The sequence below is a fragment of the Microcaecilia unicolor genome, chromosome 11 (assembly GCF_901765095.1).
Source record: "Microcaecilia unicolor chromosome 11, aMicUni1.1, whole genome shotgun sequence".
NCBI lineage: Eukaryota > Metazoa > Chordata > Amphibia > Gymnophiona > Siphonopidae > Microcaecilia > Microcaecilia unicolor.
Window position 1 is genome coordinate 60,481,774 of NC_044041.1, and position 25,661 is coordinate 60,507,434.

Below are 25,661 nucleotides of genomic sequence, written 5' to 3' on the forward strand. Positions count from 1 at the left end.
GCACTTGACGCACAGCCATTTCAGGGGGAAGGGGAGGGGGAGTGGGGAAGCACCACCACCCACTGAAGTGGTGGTAAGGGCTCCTGCGCTAACCTGGCAGTAACTAGGCAGCATGCAACCCCTGGAAATGGTGTGCACAGTGAGGCCTTTGTGATTCCTTGGATCTAACCTGGTGGAAATATATATAAAGTCTTGTTCCTGCAATTGACAACATGAGACAAACATTTCCGCACCTCTGTTTTTCCCCAAATGTACTTGTACGAGAAACTCTTCAACCTGCAGCAGACAAGTTGTATTAGTTTCTGCCTTCTATACATAAGTAAGGGCCTACTCAGGACCAAGAGCTCAGCATTTTGAACAGCTACATCTTAAACTCTCTCCTCTCACTGTATAGCCTTCCATGTACATCATCACATAATGTTCCATATAGCAATCATGTGAACAACATTACACTGTAGCTCACCAACTACCTTTCCTAGTTTTAGAGGCCGACCGAATTCTGGTTTCTGTTTTGGTGCTGAAACCAGCCCAAAATTCTATTTCTGTCTGGTTTCAGTTTTGGCTGAAAGGGTGTTTTGATTTTTGGCAACATTTTTAGTTTCTGCCAAAAATGACCACGTGCTTTTGGTGGAAGCTGAATATTTGTGCTTTGCCCCATTTGTCTTCTTCTCTGCCAAACATGAGTTGCTCCTCCCCTGGGCCTATTTTACAAGGGGTGTAATTGGGGCAAGAGCAAGGTGAAATTAGATCTTACCTGCTAATTTTCTTTCCTCTAGACCCTCCAGACCGGTCAAGACGCGTGGGTTATGTCCTCCTACCAGCAGAGGGAGACTGAGAAAACACTAAGCTTTTGAAGCCTGTATATATAACCTGTGCAGAACCTCCACTAGCCAGTATACCCCTGACAAAGCAGAGAAACAAAAAACACTAACAACAACTAGCAACCCTGTACGTGGTCACAGTAAACTGCAAAAACAAGAAACATCTTCCGCTTGCTCTTACGGAAACATGTTCCTTTGCCTTTGATAAAACAGTTGGGCTTCTACAGGTGGACTATTAAAGAAGAGCCCCACCTGTCCCGGACTCCTATCACAAAACAGAAATAAACAGTCTGCAATTAGAGAAACAACAATTTACAGCAGCCAAGAATTATCCAACAAACACACCTCCTGGCCTCCAATACAGACAGGGCGGGCTCTTGACCGGTCTGGAGGGTCTAGAGGAAAGAAAATTAGCAGGTAAGATCTAATTTCACCTTCCTCAGCGACCCTCCAGACCGGTCAAGACGCGTGGGACGTACCAGAGCAGTAACTAACTTATGGGAGGGACCTACTAAGGCCAGAGGTCAAAATTGCTGCCCCAAAGCGCACCTCGTCCTTTGCATGCACAGGAATCCTATAATGCTTCACAAAGGAATGCAACGAAAACCAAACCGCAGCCCGACAAATATCTAACAGAGAAATCATACTATTCTCCGCCCACGAGGCTGCCATTCCCCTAGTGGAATGAGCAGACCAGCCCCTAGGCACCACAGGACCCTTCACCAAGTAAGCAGATGCAACCGCCTCCTTCAACCACCGTGCTATGGTCACCTTAGGAGCCGCTGCACCCTTCTTTGGGCCACCATGAAGAACGAACAAACGGTCAGAGGCTCTGAAGTCCTGAGTTCCAGAGAGATAACAACTCAAAACTCTCCTGACATCCAGCTTGGCAATACCACGCTGCTCCGAATCTCCAGCCATATCACCCAACACTGGCAGAGAGATGACCTGATTAACATGGAACTCGGAAACCACCTTGGGCAAAAAAGGAAAGCACCGTCCGCAACGAAACCTTTCCCTCAGAAAGGACAAAAATGGTTCCCTAAAAGACAAAGCCTGAAGCTCTGAAACACTCCGTGCTGAAGTAATCGCCACCAACAAGACCGCCTTTAAAGATAAATCCTTACAAGATGCCGATACCAGAGGCACAAACGGAGGCCTGATCAAAGCATCCAAAACTAGCTTCAAATCCCACGGAGGCACCATCCGTCACTGAGGCGGACGCAGCAACTTAACACCCTTCAAAAAACGCACTACCTCAGGCACAGACGCGAAGGACTTTCACTGAAGCTTCCCACGAAAACATGACAAAGCTGCCACCTGAACTTTCAGTGTAGACAAGGCCAGACCTCTATCAACACCATCGTGCAAAAATTCCAAAACTTCCGCCACCGAAGAGTGAAACGGCCGAACTCGATGGTCTTCACACCAGTGCTCAAAGATTCTCCAAACCCGGACATACGCCAAGGAAGTGGATCGTCTACGGCAACTCAACATCGTAGCAAAGCCACTGGACGAAAGCCCCTTCTTCTTCAACTTGTGCCGCTCAAGAGCCAAGCCATAAGCGAAAACCGAGCCGGATCCGGCATGATTATCGGGCCTTGACACAGAACTGATCCCAACAAAGGCAGGGCCGCCGCCCCTGCCAACCGCACCAGGTCTCCATACCATGGTCGACGCTGCCAATCCGAAGCTACCAGAATCACCCGACCGGAGTGATGTTCGATGCGCTATATTACTCGACCGACTAACAGCCACAGAGGAAACACATACAGTCACTCCCGAAGCCAAGGCAACAGAAGAGTGTCGATTTCCTCCGCTCAAGGGTCTCTTCAGCGACTGAAAAAAAAAAAATCTCTGAACTTGCGCATAACGAGCCGTTGCCCTAAGATCACCGAAAGTCCCCAGACCGACACAACTCACTGGAACACTGACCGAAGAAAAGACCACTCTCTGGGATCTAGAGTGTGCCTGCTGAGATAATCTGCATCTATGTGACCTACCCCGGCCACATGCGCTGCCAAGAGAGCCTGAAGATGAGTTCAACTGCGCCGCCAAGGCTCTTTGTTCCCCCCTTGACGGTTGACATATGCTACTGCCATGGCATTGTCACAGAGCACTCGGACTGCCTTGTGGCGAACCACCGACGTCAAGGCCTGGAGCGCCACCCGAATGGCCCGAGTTTCCAGCCGGTTGATGGACCACTCTGCTTCTGCCCGAGACCACCGGCCTTGAGCTACCTGACTGAGACAATGTGCCCCCCAACCTTGCAGACTGGCATCCGTGACCATTACCAGCCCCTGTGGGGACTCCAACGGCATTCCTTTCCCAAATTGCGCGGACTGAGCCACCAGCGGAGACTGAGACGAGGGGCCACCGACAGCGGACAACACATTTCCAAGTCCTGCGACAGAGGGGACCAACGACTGAGCAGAGCTGACTGTACCTGACGCATGTGCGCCCTGGCCCACGGAACTACCTCTATGGTCGCCGCCATCAGGCCCAGGACCTGACGATAAGTACGGGCCGTCGGCGCCTTCTCTGCAAGGAACCGACGAATCGGACCCTGTAACTTGGAACCAAAAGGCTGCACAAAGGAAAGTGAAGATAAGCTTCCGTCAAATCCAGGGAAGTGAGAAACTCTCCTTTCCTGACCGCACCAGTGACCGACCGCAACGTCTCCTTCCGGAAAGAGGGCACCTTGAGTGCCGCATTGACCCTTTTGAGATCTAAAATGTGACGAAAAGTGTCCTCTTTCTTGTGGACCACAAAATAGATCAAATAGCACCCTGAGCGTTGCTGATCTGAAGGAACAGGAACCACGGCTCCCAACGCGAGCAGCCACCGCAGAGTGTCCCTCACTGCTGCCCTCTTGCTCCAAGACCGACAGAGGGATTCCAGAAACACTTCGGGAGAACAGCTTTCGAATTCCAGCGCACATCCGCCTCGAAACACCTTGAGAACCCACTGATCTGACCTGATTTGGGCCCAACTCTGGTAAAACAGACTCAGCCGAGCCCCAACATGCACCAGAGCCTGAGCCCGCACACCTTCATTGGGAATTGTGGCCTGAATACTAACCTCCCGCGGAAAAGCCACGCCCTCCGCGACGACTCTCACGAAAGAACTGTGTGCGCTGGAAAAACCGACCCCTAGAGGTCCTACTACTATTAAACATTTCTATAGCACTACTAGACTTATGCAGCGCTGTACAAATTAACATGAAAAGACAGTCCCTGCTCAACAGAGCTTACAATCTAAATTGGACAAACAGACAGCTAGGGGTAGGTCCCACTCGATCTGCCCGGCCTATACCGCTGAGCCTCCCTAAACCGTCCCCGAGAGGAACTAGTTCTGGCCCCTGCCTTGAACCGAAAATCTGGAAGCCATAGAACCTTGGTATCACTAAGACCTCACACTAACTTGTCCAAATCTTCTCCAAAGAGCATAGCTCCCTTAAGTGGCAGAGACCCACAACCATAGCCATATTTTTTGTCTGAAGTAGGCAACAAATCATAAAAGCCTCAGACAAAAAGGATGAACCCATGTCCAAGTCGGCTAACTCCTGACCCCCAGAAGAACCAACATCTACCGAATCATCCAGGAGCTTCTCGGCCCAACGAAAACATGCCCGAGCTACCAGACCCCCACAAACCGAGGCCTGCAGGGCTAGAGCCGACAAAACAAAACTACGCTTGAGAAAAGATCCCAACTTCCTATCCTGAGGATCACGGAGAGCCGTTCCTCCATCAACCGGGATAGCCGTAGCTATAATTACTGCCGTCACTACTGCATCTACCGTGGGAGCCTTAAAGGAATCCATATCATCCTGAGGGAGGGGATAAAGCCTCGCCATTGCCTTTGCCACCTTACACGGCAAATCCCATTCCTGACAAATCATCTCCCGGAGATCCTTGTTCATAGGGAAGGATCACGCCTGACGCTGAATGCCCTTCACCAACGGATCCTGGACAGTTTCCCCCAACGCCACCTCAGGACCAAACTGAAGGGTGGACGACACCTGATCTATGAGTTCTGACAGCTCATCTCTATGGAAAATCCGCACTACTGAAGGATCCTCTCCAGGAATCCAACAATCCTGCTCCTGAGAGCCGTCAATTCCATCTGACTCCCCCAGATCACTAAGCGCAGCTTCTGCAGCTACAGGAGAAAAACATTGCCTGTCCTCTGACCACTCTAACCGTGGTCTCTCAGCCAAGACGGAAATAGCCCCCTCTTCCAATTGGGGGGGGGGGGGAGGGAGGGGGTCCCGATCTCCAGGCCTGATACCGCGTCCAGACAAAATCTGGAGGAAAGCCCACCATTCCTGGACCGTCATTAGGCCCTTTTGTGCCAAAAACGGAGGCCGCAGGCCCAAAACCAGCCGGCTCCATGGGCCGCGTCAGACTCAAGATGGTGGCTGTTCCCGCCGAAACTGTTCCCGCTGACAGCGGCCCTGCCTACGCTCCCGCTGACCCGGAGACTCCCGACACCATCGATCCCTCCGCGGTCAAGTCGGGGGGTGCCGCAGCCACCTTTATAGGTGCACCGCAAAGCTACACTGAGCGCCCGGCGCCTCTACCCCTCGCCACGAGCACGCGCGACATCGGAGGAGCTGGGCCGCCATAAACCACGAGGGAAGGGAAAAGCTGTTCCGCAAACGCGCCAAACCAAAAACTCACTCACACTGCAAAAGCACTGGAGAAAGCGCTGCTCTCTCGTTCCAGCAAGGAATCAAAACCCCCGTTCGGTCCGCTGAAAATAAAGAAATAAATGCCCTTAAAGGCACAGTACTCCAACTCTGGCAGCTGGAAATTGTAAGGCACTCAAGGCTACAATACTGAGAAAGCAGCCGAGGCACAAAGCTGCCAAGCAAAACGAAATAGAATAACTGACCTTAAAGGCACAGTACTCTAATTCTGGCATCTGGAAATTGTAAGGCACTCAAGGCTACAATACTGAGAAAGCAGCCGAGGCACAAAGCTGGCAAGCAAAATGACATAGAATAACTGACCTTAAAGGCATTGTACTCTAACTCTGGCATCTGGAAATTGTAAGGCACTCAAGGCTACAATACTGAGAAAGCAGCCGAGGCACAAAGCTGCCAAGCCAACAGAAATAGAGAGCAGCACAGGGGGAGGGACCCAAACATAGGTGTAACACCCCAGGGGGAAAAACTGGGCCCCACCAGACCCAGGGCCCCAAAGCACTTTTTTTTTTTTTTTACACACACGTACAGGGTACTGCAACAGAATAAAGTTTGGAAGGAAAAAATCCTACGACCCAATGACAAACTACCTCACCAGATTATTGGAGACTGCACAGGCTGTCAACTGCTACCTCTGCTGAGACTGAGAAAATACTGGCTAGTGGAGGTTCTGCACAGGTTATATATACAGGCTTCAAAAGCTTAGTGTTTTCTCAGTCTCCCTCTGCTGGTAGGAGGACATAACCCACGCGTCTTGACCGGTCTGGAGGGTCGCTGAGGAATCCCAAGTTACTCGTATCCATTCAGGCTCTGCTTGGCTGCTGTGACTGGGGCATGTTCCTGCCCTGACTATACCACAAGGGATTGTAAGGTAGTCCCGGGGGGGGGGGGGGGGGGGGGGGGGGGGGGGGATGCGCTACTCTTTGTATTTTTTTTTCGTACTGCAATTAATACAGTTATGATCTTGCACAAATAGTTTGTAAGGTAAATAGAGTGCTCCAAATAAATGCTTTTGATTCAAAATTTTAGCAGGAATTTAAGTCTGTAAATTTGGGATGATAAGCTCCTTAGGAATTAGCCTCTCTGTGGAGTTATGATGTCACTCTGAGAGCAACAAAGCACCATGGTTTTTAGTTTCAGTTTTCATTACCTACAGTCCTTGTGTGTGGAGGCTATATTGTTTGGTGTTAAAATATGGTCTTCCGTTATTTAAATTATATTCTGGCTTGGATACTGTCAGTTTAGCAAAAGGATGCAGACTGCAAGCTCCGACAATCCCTAGCTGGGATTTGAGTTTTCAGTTTTGGCCAAGAGTGCTCAGACAGCTTCTGTAGGAGTTGCACTTTTGGCCAAAATTGGAAAAAGGAGTTTCGGTCAGACTCTAACCTGTTTCTGCAATGTATTGACAGTTGTAAAATTTCAGCTTCATTCCCACCCTACAGATGGCCATGCTGGATAAAGCACTTTAGGATAGCATGCATGAAAAAGCGTGGTGGGAAAATACTTGATCATGCATATTGTGGGTTTTGTTTTATGCAGACAGGGCCACATTGCTAGCATTAGACACAGTATTTTATTAAAACTAACACATTGAAACTTCAAGCTACTTTTTACAATGTAAGCCGCATCGAGCCTGCTATGTGTGGGAAGGCGCGGGGTACAAATGTAATAAATAAACATAACTTACTGCCCCTGTATACAGTTAAGAAGGATGAGATTACCTAGGAGCAGGTGATGGGATTGCTCCCCCAAGATTAGAGGAAGGAAGTGGGGGAACATTCCCTTCTATGGGCAGGAAACACTTCAAGTATCTGTCTACCAGGATGAAATAGGCGCTGTCCGAGGTGCTGAAGTGATGACCCAATGGAAAATTCTGAAATATACCAGCATGCCAAAGAACAAAATAAAGAATAACTTTCAACGTTCAGATCTAAAGAACTGAAACAGAGGTTACTACCAGCCCTTTCCCATAACCTATGACCACCACCTTTTAATATAGATATATCTTTGGGTCCCCTCTACAACAGGCACTTCCACTTTAAAGAACTACACCAAGATGTACAAGAAACACAACCACATAAACCACATGCTGGATATATGGAGAATTAGAACATAGCAAGCATCTATTCAAAAAGAATCAATGAAAATAAGGAAGTACTTCCACATGAAAACATGTGTTGCTAACAGAATGCACAGTCTACACAGCAAAGAAGAGGTTGCATGGCCTGCTATGCCAAATGATACACGGATTCTCAAGATACAGTGGGCACCAGCATCAACAGTACACACTGGAAATTACACAGAGCCCTCTGACTTCAGAGAAAATCAGTCAAACACTCACCTGTGGTACGATGAGGCTCAGGGCAAAGTAAAAGATATAATATTCAAATGGATCTAGAGAGGAAGTGTCAAGGACATTTCAAAACTTTTTTTTTTTTTTTTTAAAGAAACACATACAATCCTAAAAACACAAAGACAAAAAGCACTATTTGGAATATTCTCTTGCATTAGTATGTGTCACGAAACTCCTAGCCACCTGCCTGGGATTACCCCGCAGCCACTTAAGAGGGTTTATTCCCAGCACAGCTCAGGTCCACCTGCTACTTGTGCTCTACACTAGCACCCTCCTCCCACCAACTGGGTCATGACCGCCTCTGGGCAAGTCACCCGCTCTCAAATTATCTCCAGTGATTTCTAGGTTACTGGAGCCACACTCCCTCTCCACACTCCCTCTCCTCAGGTCACTTCACTGGCTTCCAATCAGATACCGCATTCAATTCAAGCTTCTCCTTCTTACCTACAAATGCATTCAGTCTGCTGCCCCTCACTACCTCTCCTCCCTCATCTCCCCCTATGTTCCCGCCCGTAACCTCCGTTCACAGGACAAATCCCTCCTCTCTGTACCCTTCTCCAACACCGCCAACTCCAGGCTCCGCTCATTCTGCCTCGCCTCACCCTATGCTTGGAACAACCTTCCTGAGCCCTTACGCCAAGCCCCCTCCCTGCCCATCTTCAAGTCTTTGCTTAAAACCCACCTCTTCAATGCTGCATTCGGCACCTAACTCTTACCATTCACTAAATCCAGACTGCCCCAATTTGACCGCCCCTATCGGACTGTCCGTTCACTTGTCTCTTAGATTGTAAGCTCCTTGAGCAGGGACCGTCCCTCTATGTTAAATTGTACAGCGTTGCGTAACCCTAGTAGCGCTTTAGAAATGTTAAGTAGTAGCAGTAGTAGTGGTCCCACAGTTCCCAGAAAGCACTCACAGACCCAACACACAAACTACCAGGATTATCAGTCCAGAAATTTCACATCAAAACTTTTTATATTATGCAAAACTTCAGTTTTATGTATGTTGGTGGGCACATCATAGAAGGAAAGGAGCTTGTGCTGTTGGTAAAGTGTGAAATGGGAGGTCTGAGCTTAAGGTTTTCATTGTGCAGTTGGATCTTTAAATTATAATCAAATAGCAGTCCATCTTTTCTGATAAAGATCACTAAAAAGATACAAAGTATACCGACTGACAACAGAAAACACATTATTAACCTGTATGGCAATCTCATGTAGCATTTTCTGAACTGCCATGCATAGGTTTCTGTACAGATAAACACATTGGGTTTTTTGTTTTAATGCATCCATTTTCTGGGCTTCTGCTGTCCTTCTTAAAAAAGGATACTAAGTGCCAGGTTCAGACCAAGTCCTCCAGATGGAGGAAACTGGATCTTATTGTGGTACAGTGGGCACTCAGGTAGGACCCGCTCCTGTATAGAGATTTTCACAGGACCCTAGAGAGAGACCAGAAAACTGGTTAAGATATTTAAGATTATTCAGGCCCAAATATATGGCCTAATCATTCCCAAGGCAGATATTATGACTAAAGAAACATTATGTTTTCTCACCAGTTTGTTCTGGATGTGGAGGGGCATTTTCGATATGACGTCTAAGTCTGACTTTGGATGTTTTGTAAAAAAAAAAAAAAAAAATGTCCAAAATCCGAACAGGAAAGAAGATCATTTTCAAAAAGAAAAACATCTTTTTTTTCGAAAATACTGTTTTGAACAAGGTTTTTTTTAATTTGTGTTTTGTTTTTTGGTTCATTTAAAAAAAACCCCAAAAACGTCCAAATGCAAAACTCACAAAAATCTTGGGATGTAGGAGGAGCCACCATTTTTAGTAGACTGGTCCCCCAGACATCCCAGGAAAGCAATAGGGCACCCTAAGGGGTACTGCAGTGGACTTCATAAAATGCTCCCAGGTACACATCTCACCATTGCTCCCTTACCTGTCTGCTAAGCCCCCCAAAACCCACTACCCCCAACTGTACACCACTACCATAGCCCTTGTGGGTGAAGGGGCACCTATATGTGGGTACAGTGGGTTTCTGGTGAGTTTTGGAGGGCTCACAGTTTCCTCCACAAGTGTAACAGGTAGAGGGAGGTATGGGCCTGGGCCCATCTGTCTGCAGTGAACTGCACCCACCACTACACTACTCTAGGGACCTGCATACTGTTCTAATAGATCCAAGTAGAACAAGGTTGCCAAATAATGTTTTAAATCACATTTTTGGGGGGTGTGAGGGGATTGACTACTGTGGGAGTAAGGGGAGGTCATCCCTGATTCCTTCCAGTGGTCATCTGGTCATTTAGGGCACCATTTGTGCCTTATTCGTTATAAAAACAGGTCTAGCTCAAAATGTCTTAGTCCTTGATGGTTTGGTTTTGTTTCATTATGGCTGAAAAACGTGTTAGGAATGCCCAGATCCCACCCTAACACGCCCCTGATATGCCCCCTTGTGATCTGAATGCACTTCTGATGGACTTCATAGAAAAACATCTAAACATTGGTTTAGAAATACCAATTTGGACATTTTTGTGAGAAAAACATCCAAATGCGATTTATGCCACTTTTTGGATATTTTTCTCTTTTGAAAATGAGCCCAATAGCAGCACAGTAGATGATGGCACATAAAGACCTGTATGGTACATCCAGTCTGCCCAACAAGATAAACTCACAGCATAAGGTATGATGTGCTACTACATATGAACAAGTTTCACACCATTACTGGAAATAGATCATGGGCGGGCAGATGATTTTTGAGGATTTTCCTGTCACTTCTTTCTTACTCCAACCCACCAAACAAGGTGACATTAAAGCAGCACCCCAAAAAGAATATTACCAAGACCCAATTTTCCACACTCTCCCAACAGCAAGAGACTTCAAACCTTGTGCTTTACTCACTGGAAGATATGAGACAGGGAAATCGAACCTATACTCCTCAACTTGCAGCTTATATACCAGCTTCATCATGGAGCCGCTGCTAAAAAGACATTGAAAGAAAAGCAGTAAGCTGCCAGGTTTTAGTAAGGGGTAAGAAACGTGGCTTCCAAATTCCATCTTGACTTGTTTACCTGGGATCCAGAAAGTCTAGGACAGTATTGTACTCGGCAGGGTTTATTCTCCCTTGCAAACAGCGCAGGTTCCATCCTATAATGCTGCCATCCAAGCTGCCAAAAATCATCTCCACCAGCCATGGAAACACAGCATGTAGTTCCTACATAATATAAGAAGGGAAGTCATGAGCACAAAGCCATGTCTGGGTAGAAGATTAACTACCGGGCTCAATAACATACAGCTCCTACACACAAAGAACCAAGGCACGTGAAATGAAAAAAAAAAAGAAAATATGAGAGAAATAGCAGTCAGAGGATGTGACAGCATATCGTGCCAGAAGCTCATCAAGCGAGTTATGAAGAATCTGCTTCATGAGGAAAAATTGGAAGGTTTAAAAATCAAAAGATAAATGAAAACAAACCCAAGGGCTATGCTGTGAACAGGAGGAATGGGTATAGTGGAAGAGTGGGCTCATTAGATCAGGTTTAATAAATCCATACATGCGTCAAGAAGTGCTGTCATTAAAAACAGTGCTAAACACCATAAACAAGAAAAAGTTTCACACCATTACTGGAAATGGATCATGGGAGGGCAAATACATTTTTGAAAGGGCTGTCTGCGGAGCACAGGATAAAAATATAACTTGATATTGCAAAATTTCTTTTTTAATAATTTGCAGTTGAGAAATTCTTTTAGAATCACAAGAACCCTAAGCGCACTTATTCAAAACCACATGAGTGTGTACTGTACCTTGGCGGGAAATTCTTGAATAATCTGAACCAAATCCTGGCATCTCTGAACAAAGGGTTTGTTCACACAATCTGCCTTTAGATTTGCCTACAACCAAAGAGAAAATGAGTATACATGCACCATTCACACACCTAAAAATGCTTCTGCCTGAGCAGTAACAAATGTTTCAAAAGTCAGGAAAATGCAGGAGTGCATTCTGTATAGGTTCCACCATCCGCACTTTGACCTCCATATCATACTATCACTTTTAAAGTCTCCCATGTTTAAAAAAAAAAATTATATACACACACACACATACATATATCTATATCGCTTTTCTGAAGTAGGCTGCAAAAACTATAAGGCTGTTTATAGCTATTCTGCCTGCTGTTTTAGGGGGTCTTTTACTAAGCCATGGTAGCGTTTTTAGCTTGTGGTAAAAATCAGCTGGCGGTAAACAGAGATGCCCATAGGAATATAATAGCCATCTCGACGTTTACCGCCAGCTGATTTCTATCGCAAGTTAAAATGTTACCACTGCTTAGTAAAAGATCCCCCTAGATTCTTTAATTTGTAATTTTTCAATTTGTATTTCTTATCTTTTCATTAGTTTTTATTCTTTAAATTTTTTAGGGCTGCATTTTGATTGAAATTTTGTAATTGTGATTAATCGCACATCATTTATTTATTTTTTCCCCCACTGCAGCTCCTTACGACTCAGGGCAATGGAGGGTTTGGGGGTCCCTTTACTAAGGCATGTGAAAAATGGCCTGCACTGTTGTAGATGCGTGTATTGGACACATGCAGGTCCATTTTTCAGTGCGCCTGCAAAAAACGCCTTATTTGGGCCGAAAATGGACGTGCAGTAAAATAAAAATGGGTGTAGGTCCATTTTAGGCCTGACATCTTACTGCTAAGTCAGTGGGTGGCGGTAAGCTCTCACGCATTAACCGGGTGATAATCGTCAGTGTGTGTACACTGCTGATTACCGCCTGGTTAGCACCATGTGGTAGAAAATAAAAAATATTTTCTGCTGTAAGAAATGGAATTACTGCCCGGAGAATGCAGTAGCTGGGCAGTAGTTCCAAAATGATGAGCGTTGGACACACATAGGAACCTAAGCACCTTAATAAAAGGGCCCCCAAGAGACTTGCCCAGAGTTGCAAGGAGCTGCAGTGGGAAAATAATAAAATACTTTTAATTATGTAATTAATCACAATTAAAGCTGTACATTTTCTGTATGAACACAAAGCTCCCATTTACCAACAAAAAGCTTGGCTGCTGTAAGGTGGGAAGAGCCATGAGAGAACTCTTCAGTGGCCTATTTTCTCACGAGTAGGGAGCTCCTATTGAACAGAATCACCTGCAAATAAAAAAAATATCTTCAGTTCCTACCCATGCTTATGATATGAAGCTGAACTTTGAAACGAAAACTGTGCAACATATTTACATTTTAAGGTAAGTATTCTTCCAGGAAAAGCATGGAAGTCCGTCTTCAGAGATGATACAATGCTCTAATTAAAAAAAAAAAGTCAAAGTCATACTAATAAGGGTTTAAAACTCACCTGCGTTCTTCTCACAACCAATTGGGAATCTCAACAGAGTTGAAATGTGAGGACAAGTTGGGCCAGTTGAATTCACTCCAATTACTACCAGGAGGAGAAAATGTCATAAAAAAGTATTCACCTCGATAAAAGAGCTGCAAGTTTAAAACAGAGATCCTAGCAGCTCTTCGGAAATATTGGAACAACTCAGTGCCCCTGCAGCCTTTGCTCTTATTTGAGGACTTTAAACTAGAAGATCTTCACATATCGGGTCTGAAAGATTTCTTGAGGAGATCTGTGCTGCAGGGAAAGAGAGTGTTGCTACTGAATTGGAAGGAGTCGACCGCCCCAGCTGTGGCGCAATGGAGGGTGCAAATGATTGAGAGACTAAAGCTGGAGAGATGGGGAATTAAGAACCTTGAAACACCGGAAGGCAGACGTTTGCAGGTGGTGTGGAGTCGTTTTTGGGACACGCTACAGCCTGCAGCCAGGAGTAGTCTCCTTAATAGTTAATGCCTCTGTGAAACAGTGTTGAAATGTGCCACGCCTTTCTGATGTTTTGCCCTAACTTTCTGGGGGGGGGGGGGGGGGGGGGGGGGGAGGGAAAGGAGGGGGGAAGTTTGAAATATGCTTTTGTGGATTATATGTTCAATAGAGTTGGATTGCAGACATGTTAAATTTCCAATTTTACCTGTGTATTGTATTTACATCTGCCACTTTTGTTCTGAATAAAAAAGATTTAAACATAAAACTCATCTGCTTTCTTCTTACAATCAATTGGGAATGTCAACAAAGTAGAAGAGTGAGGGCAAGTTTTGGGCCAGTTGAAGTCACCCCAGTTACTACCAGGAGGAGAAAATGTCATCAAAAAATATTCACCTCAATAAAAGAGCTGGGTGAAAATTGCCCACCATTAACCTGGCTTAAACAACATGTACAATATTTCACAACACATACTTGCTCCCTTTTAAGTACATTATTTGGATGTGTATAGATCAGGGAGAAAAATGTATTGAGTTTTCCAGTCCAGGCCATTTAACCTGCAGAAAGGGGAGATAGAAATTTTGCAGATACTTTTATTTCTAGAGCAATAACAGTATTTTATTTTGAAAATATTTGTAAAGACCATTGACAAAATGTACTCAGTCTTTATAGCAATGTGGACAGTTTGAACATCTTCTCGTAAATAAAGCGCACTGGAGGCGGCAGGGCCTTAATTAGCAGTAACCAAGAACCTACAAATAAAGTCCAGTAAAGGGGATCAAATGGACTGGATATTGCATGACTCTGCTGCTGTAGTCCTGTAGCTCACCAGCTGAGTTCAGCCCAGTTCCCACCACAGGACCACTTCTTACCCCATCCTTCCCACAACTCACAACACTCCCCCTCACACTCGTGCTCAATTCTCTCTCAAGTAACCCCTCGCCCCCACCCCCCCATTTCCCCATGGAGCTCGCCCCTCCCCAGATCATCCCCTATCGGTCTCTAGCTCTCCTCCTCGCGGTTTCCTAATATGTTACCTCCCCTAAGGCACACCTTCTCTCTCCCTGTAAGGCAAACCGCATCTGCAAGCCGGGGATCGGGGAACCGATCTCTCTCCCTCAGTCTTCTACTTTCCTCCTCGTCCGCAACCTCTCTCTCAAACCCCTCCACACCGTCATCAAACTCCTACTTAAAGATCGCTCACCAACAATCCCACAGCTTTGCTTCTCCGGTGCCCCCCATCCCCTATGGCACAACTTTTCTCCCTCTGCTCTGAGGTATCCCGCCTTGGCGCCGTGTTAGAAACAGGAAGTTGCGTCAGAGGAGAACGCACAGTGCGGCTGCGCTGAATTAAGATAGAAGGATGCAAGGAGGTTGGATGAAAACTGGAGACAGAGGGAGGTGGGGCGCAGCGAGGTTTAATAAACAAGAGTGGCAGTGTGAGCCTATCTAGTCCACTGTAAGCAAGGGAGCCAATTAGGACTGTCTAACTTTTCCCTTCCCAGCGCAGCCGTCGTCAATCCCCGTTCACTCAAAACAAAGCAAGCAAACTTTTGAGCTGATGATGCATCCACGTTATTGTTGGTCCATCTGTAACAAGTAGTCTAAAGCTGTTTCAATTGGATAGGCAGTGCCTTAAAAGGTGAAGGACAAAAGTTTTGTTTTGTTTTTACTTATTGGACAGCTTTTTAATTTATTTGAAAGCTTCCCATATGTAGATATAAATATGAAATAACAATTGAATATCACTAAAACAGCTTAAAATTAAAATTTTTATTTTAGCTGGTAGAAACAGCAATTTTAAACTCTGTATTTTGTGCTCATTTTTCTACACTAAAAACTAAATAAATACACTGTATACAATACAAATGGCCAAATTTCAGTGAGAATATCTTGTTTCCTGATGGGTTCATCTTAAATGTTGTTGTAATCTGCCTTGGGAAGCCTGGTGTTATAAAGATGATGGAATATATTGAAACTAAATGGAAGTAGAATTAAACTCTCCTTTCATTGGGGCACATGGAATCACATCTTCATCTGTTTTGTAGAAGTTTACCTTTTAGATACACAAATGGATTATTCTGTTGTTTGAGCATGTTTCAGGGACTAGTGGTTTATAAGTCAAAATAATAAAAATATTTTCTGTCAAACAGATCTCTCATTTGTGGAAACATAACTAAATAGGCTATTTTATTTATTTATTTATTTATTTATTTGCATTTGTATCCCACATTTTCCCACCTTTTTGCAGGCTCAATGTGGCTTACAGTATGCCGTAGTGGCGATCGCCATTTCCAGAATGAGAAATACAAAGTGGTATTGCATTAAGTACATAGATGGTGGAGTAAATTATAGATTAAATTAGATAATCAATTAATTTCGGCGTGAGAAATAAGATGGTAGTGTGTTAACGTTCGTTAGTGATAGAGTTACCGAAGCAGTCAGGTATAGAGAGTTCGCTTTTGTCTAGTTCTGGAAGAGTTTCGTTGTCTGGTGTTTAGGATGGATCATTGTGGTATACCTTTTTGAACAGGTTGGCTTTTAGTAATTTTTGGAAGATTGTTAGGTCGTGCGTTGTTTTTATGGCATTTGGTAATGCATTCCATAGTTGCGTGCTAATGTAGGAAAAGCTGGATGCATATGTTGATTTATATTTAAGGCCTTTGCAACTGGGGTAGTGGAGATTCAGGAATGTGCATGCATACCTTTTTGTGTTCCTGGTTGGTAAGTCTATGAGGTCTGACATATATACTGGGGCCTCACCGTGAATGATTTTATGGACCAGGGTACAGATTTTGAATGCAATTCATTCTTTTAGTGGGAGCCAGTGCAGTTTTTCTCTTAGGGGGTTTGGCGCTTTCGTATTTCGCTTTTCCAAATATGAGTCTGGCTGCTGTGTTTTGGGCAGTTTGGAGTTTCTTAATGATTTGTTCTTTGCAACCGGCGTAGATGGCATTACAGTAATCTAGGTGGCTTAGCACCATTGATTGTACCAGACTGCGGAATATTTCTCTTGGGAAGAAAGGTTTTACTCTTTTGAGTTTCCACATTGACTGGAACATTTTCTTTGTTGTATTTTTCACCCCTAATGCAGTCCATTGGTTTTCTTATATTTTGTTACTGTGATGGCTTATACTGTGCCAAAACTGGAAATACAGTGAGACAGAATAATAGAATTCAGTAACATCCAACACTTATTGTCTCTGTTTTAATCATCTTTATTAAAAACAAAACATGTTGGTTGATAAGCTTCATACAGAAGAAAAAACAGTAAACCACCCAACTTGGCACAATAGAAACTTTTACAGAGAGCATACCCCAAGAACCCTTCCCCTCCTGTATTCCCCTCCCTCCCTATAAGCCCACCTGACTGTTTCCACCCGCCAAAATAACACAACAGATGTACAAATCAGTAGGACTCAAAACATTTCATAACAAGCACTGCCTCCACTGTATGCAAATCTCTCTCATGAATATTCATTGCCAATATGCTGACAAACCTGCCTTGGGTAACTCCAGGACCAGGTTATCCTAACTACCATAAGAGGCAGACACGGTCATATAATTAACATTATAATTTTATTCATATTTGGGTAATAACTGAGAAAATGCTATTAAAAATTGTAATACAAAGCATTAAGTTGACTTGGTTAACTTCTGCTGTATATCAACCAGTAGTAAATAGTAGTAAACCATCTTTCTCTTTTGATCTAGGCACAGGAAAAAAAAAAGCTTTCAAATGCTCACTGGTTTCAACCTAATACATGTTAAATGTGGAATATGAATGTCATAAATAAATAAATAAATAGATAGAAACTCTGAATGTTGAGCACCTGATTCTCATAACATGATGTCTGTTTTAGTGGCCCATTATCAGGAGAAAAAAAATCTCTGCACGAATATAACACATGCTAGGGTGTCCCTTGTAAATAATTGTCACAAATTGAATGCAGTGAAAAACAGGTTCAGGCTTTCTAAAGTAAACTAGGCCTCTAAAATCATAGCATCTCTCAGTCCTGATACTTCACTGAAGAAATGTGACAGCCTGCTTAACCTTGGCAGAGTTACAAAGTTGGCAAGGGTTGTGTATAGCTGGACATAGGCATACTGAGAAACTATAAAATTAATTGGGCCAGGTGAAGAAAAGTTCAATTTAAGGGTAAACAAAGTTTGGAGATAGGAGAGCTCAAACTTGGTCATAATTGGATAAGAGGTAAGAAAACTGAGACTTGGTCATGATTGGATAAGAGATAAGCAAACTTGCTAAGGTTGAAACTCGGTCCTAATTGGATGAAAGATAAGAAAAGTTAGAACTTGGGCATAATTGGATATATGTGCCAATTATGATGAAAGTGCAGGTGGGAAAGTGAAATGTTCATAGGGATCTATGGGACCAAAAATGTATAAAAGGTCTGCTACCTAAGCAGTGTTTTCGGAGAAGAAGAGTTAAGCCAGCAACCTTTGAAGGCACATGTCATCAGTCGTGAAGTGTTGCTCTACCATGTGAATGTCTGAACTGCTGGTACTATCTTTGGGTAAGATGCTTTTGCTAATAAATTATCTTATTATATCTTTTGTATACTGGGTTTCCTCCTAATTATTGAATTTGCTACTGCCTAGACTGTAAATCTGACAGAGCAGATACAAGGTTAGAGTAATTAAGTATTTAGAGGGGATATGCAGTTCTTTCCAGGCTAGTAGAAGGGCCATGGCTTCCGCTGCCCAGATAGAGATGGCAGACCTAGCAAATAAACACCCTGTAACCAGACCCTTCAACTAACCACTGATTAAGATTTATAACAAATTACTACTCTACCTATGAAAATTTATTCCGTTATTATACTTCCTCCGCGTACATCCGTATGTTGCACAAGCCAGCATGTTTGAAAATATGTGAGATTAAATGTAAATGCTACCTGTTGTTAAAATCGTCCATAGTACCTAAAGATAGGAGGGTGGCCAATGTGACGCCAATTTTTAAAAAGGGTTCTAGGGGTGATCCGAGAAATTATAGACTGGTAAGCCTGATGTCGGGCAAAATAGTGGAAACTATTATAAAGAATAAAATTACAGAACATGTAGACAAACATGGTTTAATAGGACAGAGTCAGCATGGGATCAGCCGAGGGAAGTCTTGCCTCACCAATTTGCTTCATTTTTTTGAAGGCATGAATAAACATGTGGATAAAGTTTCTCATGAGAGACTCCTGAGAAAATTAAAGAGTCATGGGATAGGAGGCAATATTTTGGTGTGGATTAGGAATTGGTTATTGGATAGAAAACAGAGGGTAGGGTTAAATGGTCATTTCTCTCAATGGAGGAGGGTGAACAGTGGAGTGCCGCAGGGATCTGTACTGGGACCGGTACTATTTAACATATTTACAAATGGTATGGAAATCGGACCGAGTGAGGTGATCATATCTACAGATGATACAGATGATACAAAACTATTCAAGGTATGACCGTGTTGGGCTTACCGCTGCTTTGTAAAAGGTCCCCTAAGCTACTAGTTTCACATCTTATCAGAAAGGCAAGAAGCTGAGAAGCACAATAAATTATCCTTGTGCTTCATGGCTTTTGCTATCTCTCCTCTGTGGGAACTACCTCAGTCTAATGCAGTACTGGCCACCAAATTCCCAGCAAAGTAATCTGTCCTGTCAATGAAAATTGTGCATCACCATCAAGGCAGGATTACAAGACACCTTTTAACCCTTTGACTTAGATAAATGTATGGTCTGAATCCTGAGGAGCTGAAGGCGATCTGTTCTTGGACTTTTGGCTGTAGGGGAGTTAATACCTTGCTATGCCACCCAACTAGGGATTTATAACTGTTTGAACTCCACCTCCCAATAAAAGAAAGAATAAGAAACAGCAAGTTCATTATTTGTGTAACACTAGAGTTCTAGTTTTGGAAAGGAGACTGTAGATGGTGCTGTAAAACCAGTTTTTATTGATGCATGTACTCTCAACAGTTCTTGGTAAATATTATTAGTCAAATATTCAAAAGGCCATATACATTTGGCAGTCATTGCTGAATGTGTAAGTCCTCTATGAATTTTCAGTGATGCTGAAAATCTCTAACTGCTGTGGTCCTGGACAAATAGTGCCATGTTGGAGTAAAGACTAAGGGCTAGATTCTATATATCACACCTTAAAAATTGGCACACACAAAAAAATACACCTAGACGTATTCTATAAATTATATCTAAAGTTAGACATAGTTTACAGCATATGCCTAAATCTAGGCATAGTTAACAGAATATACCCAGCATCCATTTTTTGCAACTATATTTAGTCATGGCTATTTATGCAAACTAAAACCTGGTGTAAATGCTGATGCCTAAATTATGCATGGAGCAGGCATTTTCTATAACACTACATGTAAATTCAAGGAATGCCCGCAATCCGTTCATACCTCTCTCGTGGCCACGCCTCCTTTTCAGACCCGCGCCTTAGAATTTACGCTCATCACTTTACAGAATACGCTTAGACAGTTATGCATGTAAATTCTAATTAATGCCAATTAGTGTTAATTGCTTAAGTGCAATTATCTGCACTGATTGGCTTGTTAAGCTAATTAAGGTGCACACGCAAATCCAGAATATGACCGGATTTGTGTGTGCAACTTAAGTCGCACTATATAGAATCCGGGAGCAAAGAGAAGCCATCTTTATCTGCAGCAGCCGGGAACTAAGGGTAGCCAGGGCCCTAAGTCAGATATCCCTACAACCTCAGAGACAGTCAGCAAACCTTCCAGTGTTCCCCAAAATCTAAAGACTTTAGGCATGAGTGTCCTTGTTACCAGTGTGGGCATACAAAATATTTCAAAGTGGACTGCCCAGATAATCTCAAGCCTGCACTAAAAAGAATTCCAGTTCCTGCACCAAAGCTTGCGATTTATGTGGGTGGCACCAGCCCCACGAAGGGGGCACACACAGTTGCTGCAGCAGAGAAAGTTACTGGACATTCATCAAGGAAGCAGATGGGTTGCCACAACACTACAGCACCCCAGTAACTGTGAATTGGACCCTGTTCCGGGGCAGAGGGAGCACGGAACGAGTGGAGCCGAGAGGCGTGCGGCACCCCCCAGCGGTGTGCACCCAGGGCGGACCGCCCCCACCGCCCCCCTTGGTACGCCACTGTCTGTCTGTATTTTTAGATTGTAAGCTCTATCGAGCAGGGACTGTCTGTGTCAGGTGTTCAGCGCTGCGTGCGTCTGGTAGCGCTATACAAATGTTAATAATAATAATAATAATTATTACGATCAGAGCAAAAATGTTTTTACATTTTTTTTGGGTGGGAGGGGGTTGGTGACCACTGGGGGAGTAAGGGGAGGTCATCCCTGATTCCCTCCGGTGGTCATCTGGTCAGTTCGGGCACTTTTTTGAGGCTTGGTCGTGAAAAAAAATGGACCAAGTAAAGTTGGCCAAATGTTCATCAGGGACGCCCTTCTTTTTTCCATTATTGGCCGAGGACGCCCATCTCTTAATCATGCCCCAGTCCTGCCTTCAGTACGGTGCCAACACGCCCCCATGAACTTTGGTCGTCCTCACGACGGAAAGCAGTTGAGGGCGCCCAAAATTGGCTTTCCATTATGCCGATTTGGGCGACCCTGAGAGAAGGACGCCCATCTCCCGATTTGTGTCGGAAGATGGGCGCCCTTCTCTTTCGAAAATTCCCTTGATGGTGCTCATCTCTTTCCCTATAGACTGTCCTTTGCTTCTGAGAATGAGCCCACGTGATAAGGCAGCCAGAATGCCAAAGAATCTCATAGAAAGGGGAATCTCTTCCTCTGCCAGGCAGCTCAGAAATCCCCTATGAATTAATCTCCTCTCCTGTCAGTTCTTTCCCCCACCCCATCAGCCTCAGGTCTCCTAGGTTCTTTCTGTATAATTACTTTAGGAGCTGTTTTAATGTTAGGATAGAGAAATTAAAACATTTTTTCTTGCAAATGAGAGTTAATTTTGTTTCACTTTCTTTTATCAGTTGTCAAACATTACTGTGTTTTTTGTAGCTGTTTAGATTCTTACAAAGCTTGGGGGCGAGGGAAGGACAGATGTGTTTTTGATTAATTTCAGAATCTTGTATGGGCAGAGAACGAAAGAGGAAGAAATGAGAAGTGACTGGATATGGAGTGAATCGGCTTCCCTAGCCGGCAGCTGGGTTATTTCCTTTCAGTGCAGATACGTCTCTTGGGTTCTGGTAGTCATTAAGATTAAGATGCCTCTTGGATATAAAACATACAATGCAGAAAAAAAGTTTGTGAATCCATATTATAAATAATGAGAATTAAAAGTTCTTACCAAGATACTCTAGGTTAATTGAAACCAGTTTTTTCTTGGAGGTCCTGAGTATGTTGTCAGAATTTCCTTTTAATGTTATTTATTTATTTATTTGTTACATTTGTATCCCACATTTTCCCACCTATTTGCAGGATCAATGTGGCTTACATAGTACTAAAAAGGCATTTGCCAAGTCCGGTAGAGAAACAGATACAAGGTGATACTGTGGTCTGATAAATATTTTAAAATGTATATTATTATTAATTTGGATTTTTCTCACACCTTTTTCAGTAGTAGCTCAAGGTGAGTTACATAGGTATACTGGGTATTTCTCTGTCCCTGGAGGGCTATCTAATTTTGTACCTGAGGCAATGGAGGGTTAAGTGACTTGCCCAAGATCACAAGGAGTGGCAGTGGGATTTGAACTGGCCACCTTTGGATTTCAAGACTGGTGCTCTAACCACTAGGCCACTCCTTCACTCCATACTGGCACTATGTGCACAGCTTAAAATATAGAATATTTTACACATTTATAGAATTACGCATGTAAATGTGTGTTCTGCCCAGGTGTATGCACACCTGTTTACAGAATAGAACATACAGATGTACTAGAGGTCGACCAAAACCAAGGCTATCGTTTTTAGCTACAACCGTTGACCAGCGCCCTCCAACTGCAGAAAACATGTCCCCCCCACCCTGCCAGAAAATCTATCTCACTGGGCTACCCACCCCCTTGACCACAAACTCAACCCTCCCCATATCTGTATGCCCTGCCCGGGCCCACCCTCGAAACCCCAGCGGCCCAGTGACCTCCCTGGGGCAGGAGCAACCCCCAGTCATTCCTTTTTCCGCTAGCTCCTCAGTCAAAATGGCCGCCACGACTCTCCGCAGCAGCCATCCTGAGATATGCTTACCCTTGCTCTTAGCCTTAATGTTATTATAATTAAGAGCAGAACTTGATCTTTTAAAAATTTTATAACCCACAGTAATGCCTCATGGTGATGTTTTATTTATTTATGACATTTATACCCACATTATTCCAGACTGGCTCGTTGAATTATTTACAGCATAAGGGTATGTAACACTCTATCCTGGCTCCCCCACACTTTATATGTAGTTGTAGTAAGTCAGTCTGTATACTTTTTATGTCCTTTATGGGGTGGAGTGACCATTTGGGCAACTGGGCAGTGGCTCAGTGCAGTTGGGAGGCCCATTCCCCACTTGTCCGACATCTCTCTCCCCTCCGGGTCCGGCACTCCCTCCCTCTCACCCCCCCCCCCCCCCATTTACCTCAAAAGTTCCTTTCTCTGTATAGGGCCCTGACTGTTTGCCTCTGACCAGAACCTTCTCTCTGCTGCAACCCACCCATTTCTGATGCAACTTCCTGCTTCTGTAAGGGTGGGCTGCGGCAGAGAGGTTCTGGTCAGCGGCAGACAGCCAGGGCCCTATGAAGAGAAAGGGACTTTTGAGGTAAACGCAATGGGAGAGAGCCAGATCTAGGGACAGAGAAGAGAGAGGGAGGGTTGTTGGCTTCAGGAGGGGGGGAGAGATGTTGGACCTGAGGAAGGGAGGGAGGGAGGGGGCAGAGATGGTGCATTGAGGGGAGGGAGAAAGAATGAGAGGGAGAGATGTTGCATCTGGGGGAGGAGGGGGAGAAAGATGTTGGATCTGGAAAGGGGGAGAGATATGGGACCCAGGGGTGGGGGAGCCAGGACCCTCTTATTGTCCGGGGGCCCAGATCCCTGTCAGTTCACCCCTGGTTCTATAATTTCATGCTTATGATTTATTTTATTATGTATATAGAACTATGATTTTATTTTTGAATCCTTTTGTACTTGTCACTCAATAATTGTTGAATGTTGAATTTTAATGTTGTGGCGAAATAGTGGGTTTTCCAGCATGTGAATTATAAGAATATTTCTTGAAGTGTATTTCTCTGACCTAACACAAGTGCAACCGGATGACCTCAGTGAGGAGGAGCTGCAGGACTGGCCTATGCAGAGTTCTCCTGGGGTGAGACCAGAATCCTTGTAGGCAGAGGCCCATGAGCTGGCAGGGCTGGATGCCACACCAACTGAGATCCGGCAGATCTACATGGTAGAGTGACAGCGCCTGGACCAACAGTGGCTAGAGGAATGGTAAGAGTGACAGCGATGAGAGGAATGGCAAAAGTGACAGTGGCGAGAGGAACGGGAAGAGTAACAGCAGCGAGAGGGGCGGGAGTTTCAGCTACTGAATTTGGAGATGGAGATGGCCCATATCCAAAGCTCTAGCCCAACCCCTGTGCCGAGGCCAGAGACAGGATTCATAGCCTGGATTGGGCCCAACTTGTTTGTGCAGTTTGATGATACGCAAGGTGACATTGATGGATATCTAACTGCCTTTGAAAAAATTTGCCACCTCTATGAGATTCCTCAGAAAGATTAGTGGGCTCATTTTCGAAAGAAAAGGACGCCCATCTTTCGACATAAATCAGAAGAGGGACATCCTTCTCACACTGTCGTCCAAATCGGCATAACCGAAAGCCGATTTTAGACGTCCCTAACTGCTTTCCTTCGCAGGGACGGCCAAAGTTCAAGGGGGCGTATCAGAGGCATAGTGAAGGCGGGACGTGGGCGTGCCTAACACTAGGAAGTCCTTGACCCATAATCGAAAGAAACAAGGATGTCCCTGACGAACACTTGGATGACTTTACCTGGTCGTGTTTTTCTAATGACCAAGGCAAAAAAGGTGCCCGAAATGACCAGATGACCACTGGACAGAATTGGGGATGACCTCCCCTTACTCCCCCAGTGGTCACTAACCCCCTCCCACCCTCTCAAAACATCTTAAAAAATATTTTGTGCCAGCCTCAAATGTCATACCCAGCTCCATCACAGCAGTATGCAGGTCCCTGGAGCAGTTTTAGTGGGTGCAGTGCACTTCAGGCAGACAGACCCAGGCCCATCCCCCAACCTACCTATTACATTTGTGAAGGAAACAGCAAGCCCTCCAAAACCCACTGTAACACATCTAGGTGCCCCCCCTTTACCCATAAGGGCTATGGTAATGGTGTACAGTTGTGGGTAGGGGGGTTTGGGGGGGGGGTTAGGGGGCTCAGCACATAAGGTAAGGGAGCTATGTACCTGGGAGCAATTTATGACGTCCACTGCAGTGCCCCCTAGGGTGCCCGGTTGGTGTCCTGGTATGTCAGAGGGACCAGTGCACTAGAAAAGCTGGCTCCTCCCATGACCAAATGGCTTGCATTTGGTCGTTTGTGAGATGGACGTCCTTGGTTTCTATTATCGCCGAAATTCAGAAACGACCAAGTATAGGGATGACCATCTATAAGGACGACCAAATTTCAGGACTTGGGTGTCCCTGACTGTATTATGGAAACAAAAGTGGACGTCCATCTTGTTTCAAAAATATGGGTTTCCTCGCCCCTGGATGGGGTCGTTTTGCAAGGACGTCCTCATCAAAACTTGGACGTCCCTTTCGATTATGCCCCTCTAGGTGGGCTATCTGGGAGGAAAGCTCACTGGTAGAGCACTTGAGGCATTCCAAGGACTGTCTATGGAGATGTGATCTCAGTTTGAGGAGGTGCGCAAAGCTTTGTTGAACTGTTATACCATTACTTCCGAGACCTACAGACTAAAGTTTCAGACTTTGCAAAAGGGGGCGGATGATACGTACAGCGAGTCTGTGATTCAGCTAAGATAC

General features: G+C 44.7%; 1 protein-coding gene across 9 annotated transcripts in view; it reads right to left on the minus strand.

The window, feature by feature from the left end:
• Nucleotides 1–25,661, minus strand: part of SMPD4 (sphingomyelin phosphodiesterase 4) — a 99,669-nt gene that overhangs the window by 29,929 nt on the left and 44,079 nt on the right. For 2 of the 9 annotated variants that reach the window (XM_030217877.1, XM_030217878.1), the window contains exons 2-7: nt 11,672–11,758; nt 10,939–11,081; nt 10,769–10,847; nt 9,207–9,315; nt 7,871–7,923; nt 7,251–7,402 (exon numbers count right to left, since the gene is read on the minus strand). In XM_030217877.1, the coding sequence (XP_030073737.1) occupies nt 7,251–7,402; nt 7,871–7,923; nt 9,207–9,315; nt 10,769–10,847; nt 10,939–11,081; nt 11,672–11,758 (623 nt within the window). Of the gene's footprint in view, nt 1–7,250; nt 7,403–7,870; nt 7,924–9,206; nt 9,316–10,768; nt 10,848–10,938; nt 11,082–11,671; nt 11,759–12,913; nt 13,016–13,100; nt 13,165–14,073; nt 14,093–14,151; nt 14,172–14,869; nt 15,048–25,661 lie in introns of those variants that run through there. The other 7 variants (XM_030217879.1, XM_030217881.1, XM_030217880.1 and 4 more) reach the window with 7 other exon arrangements.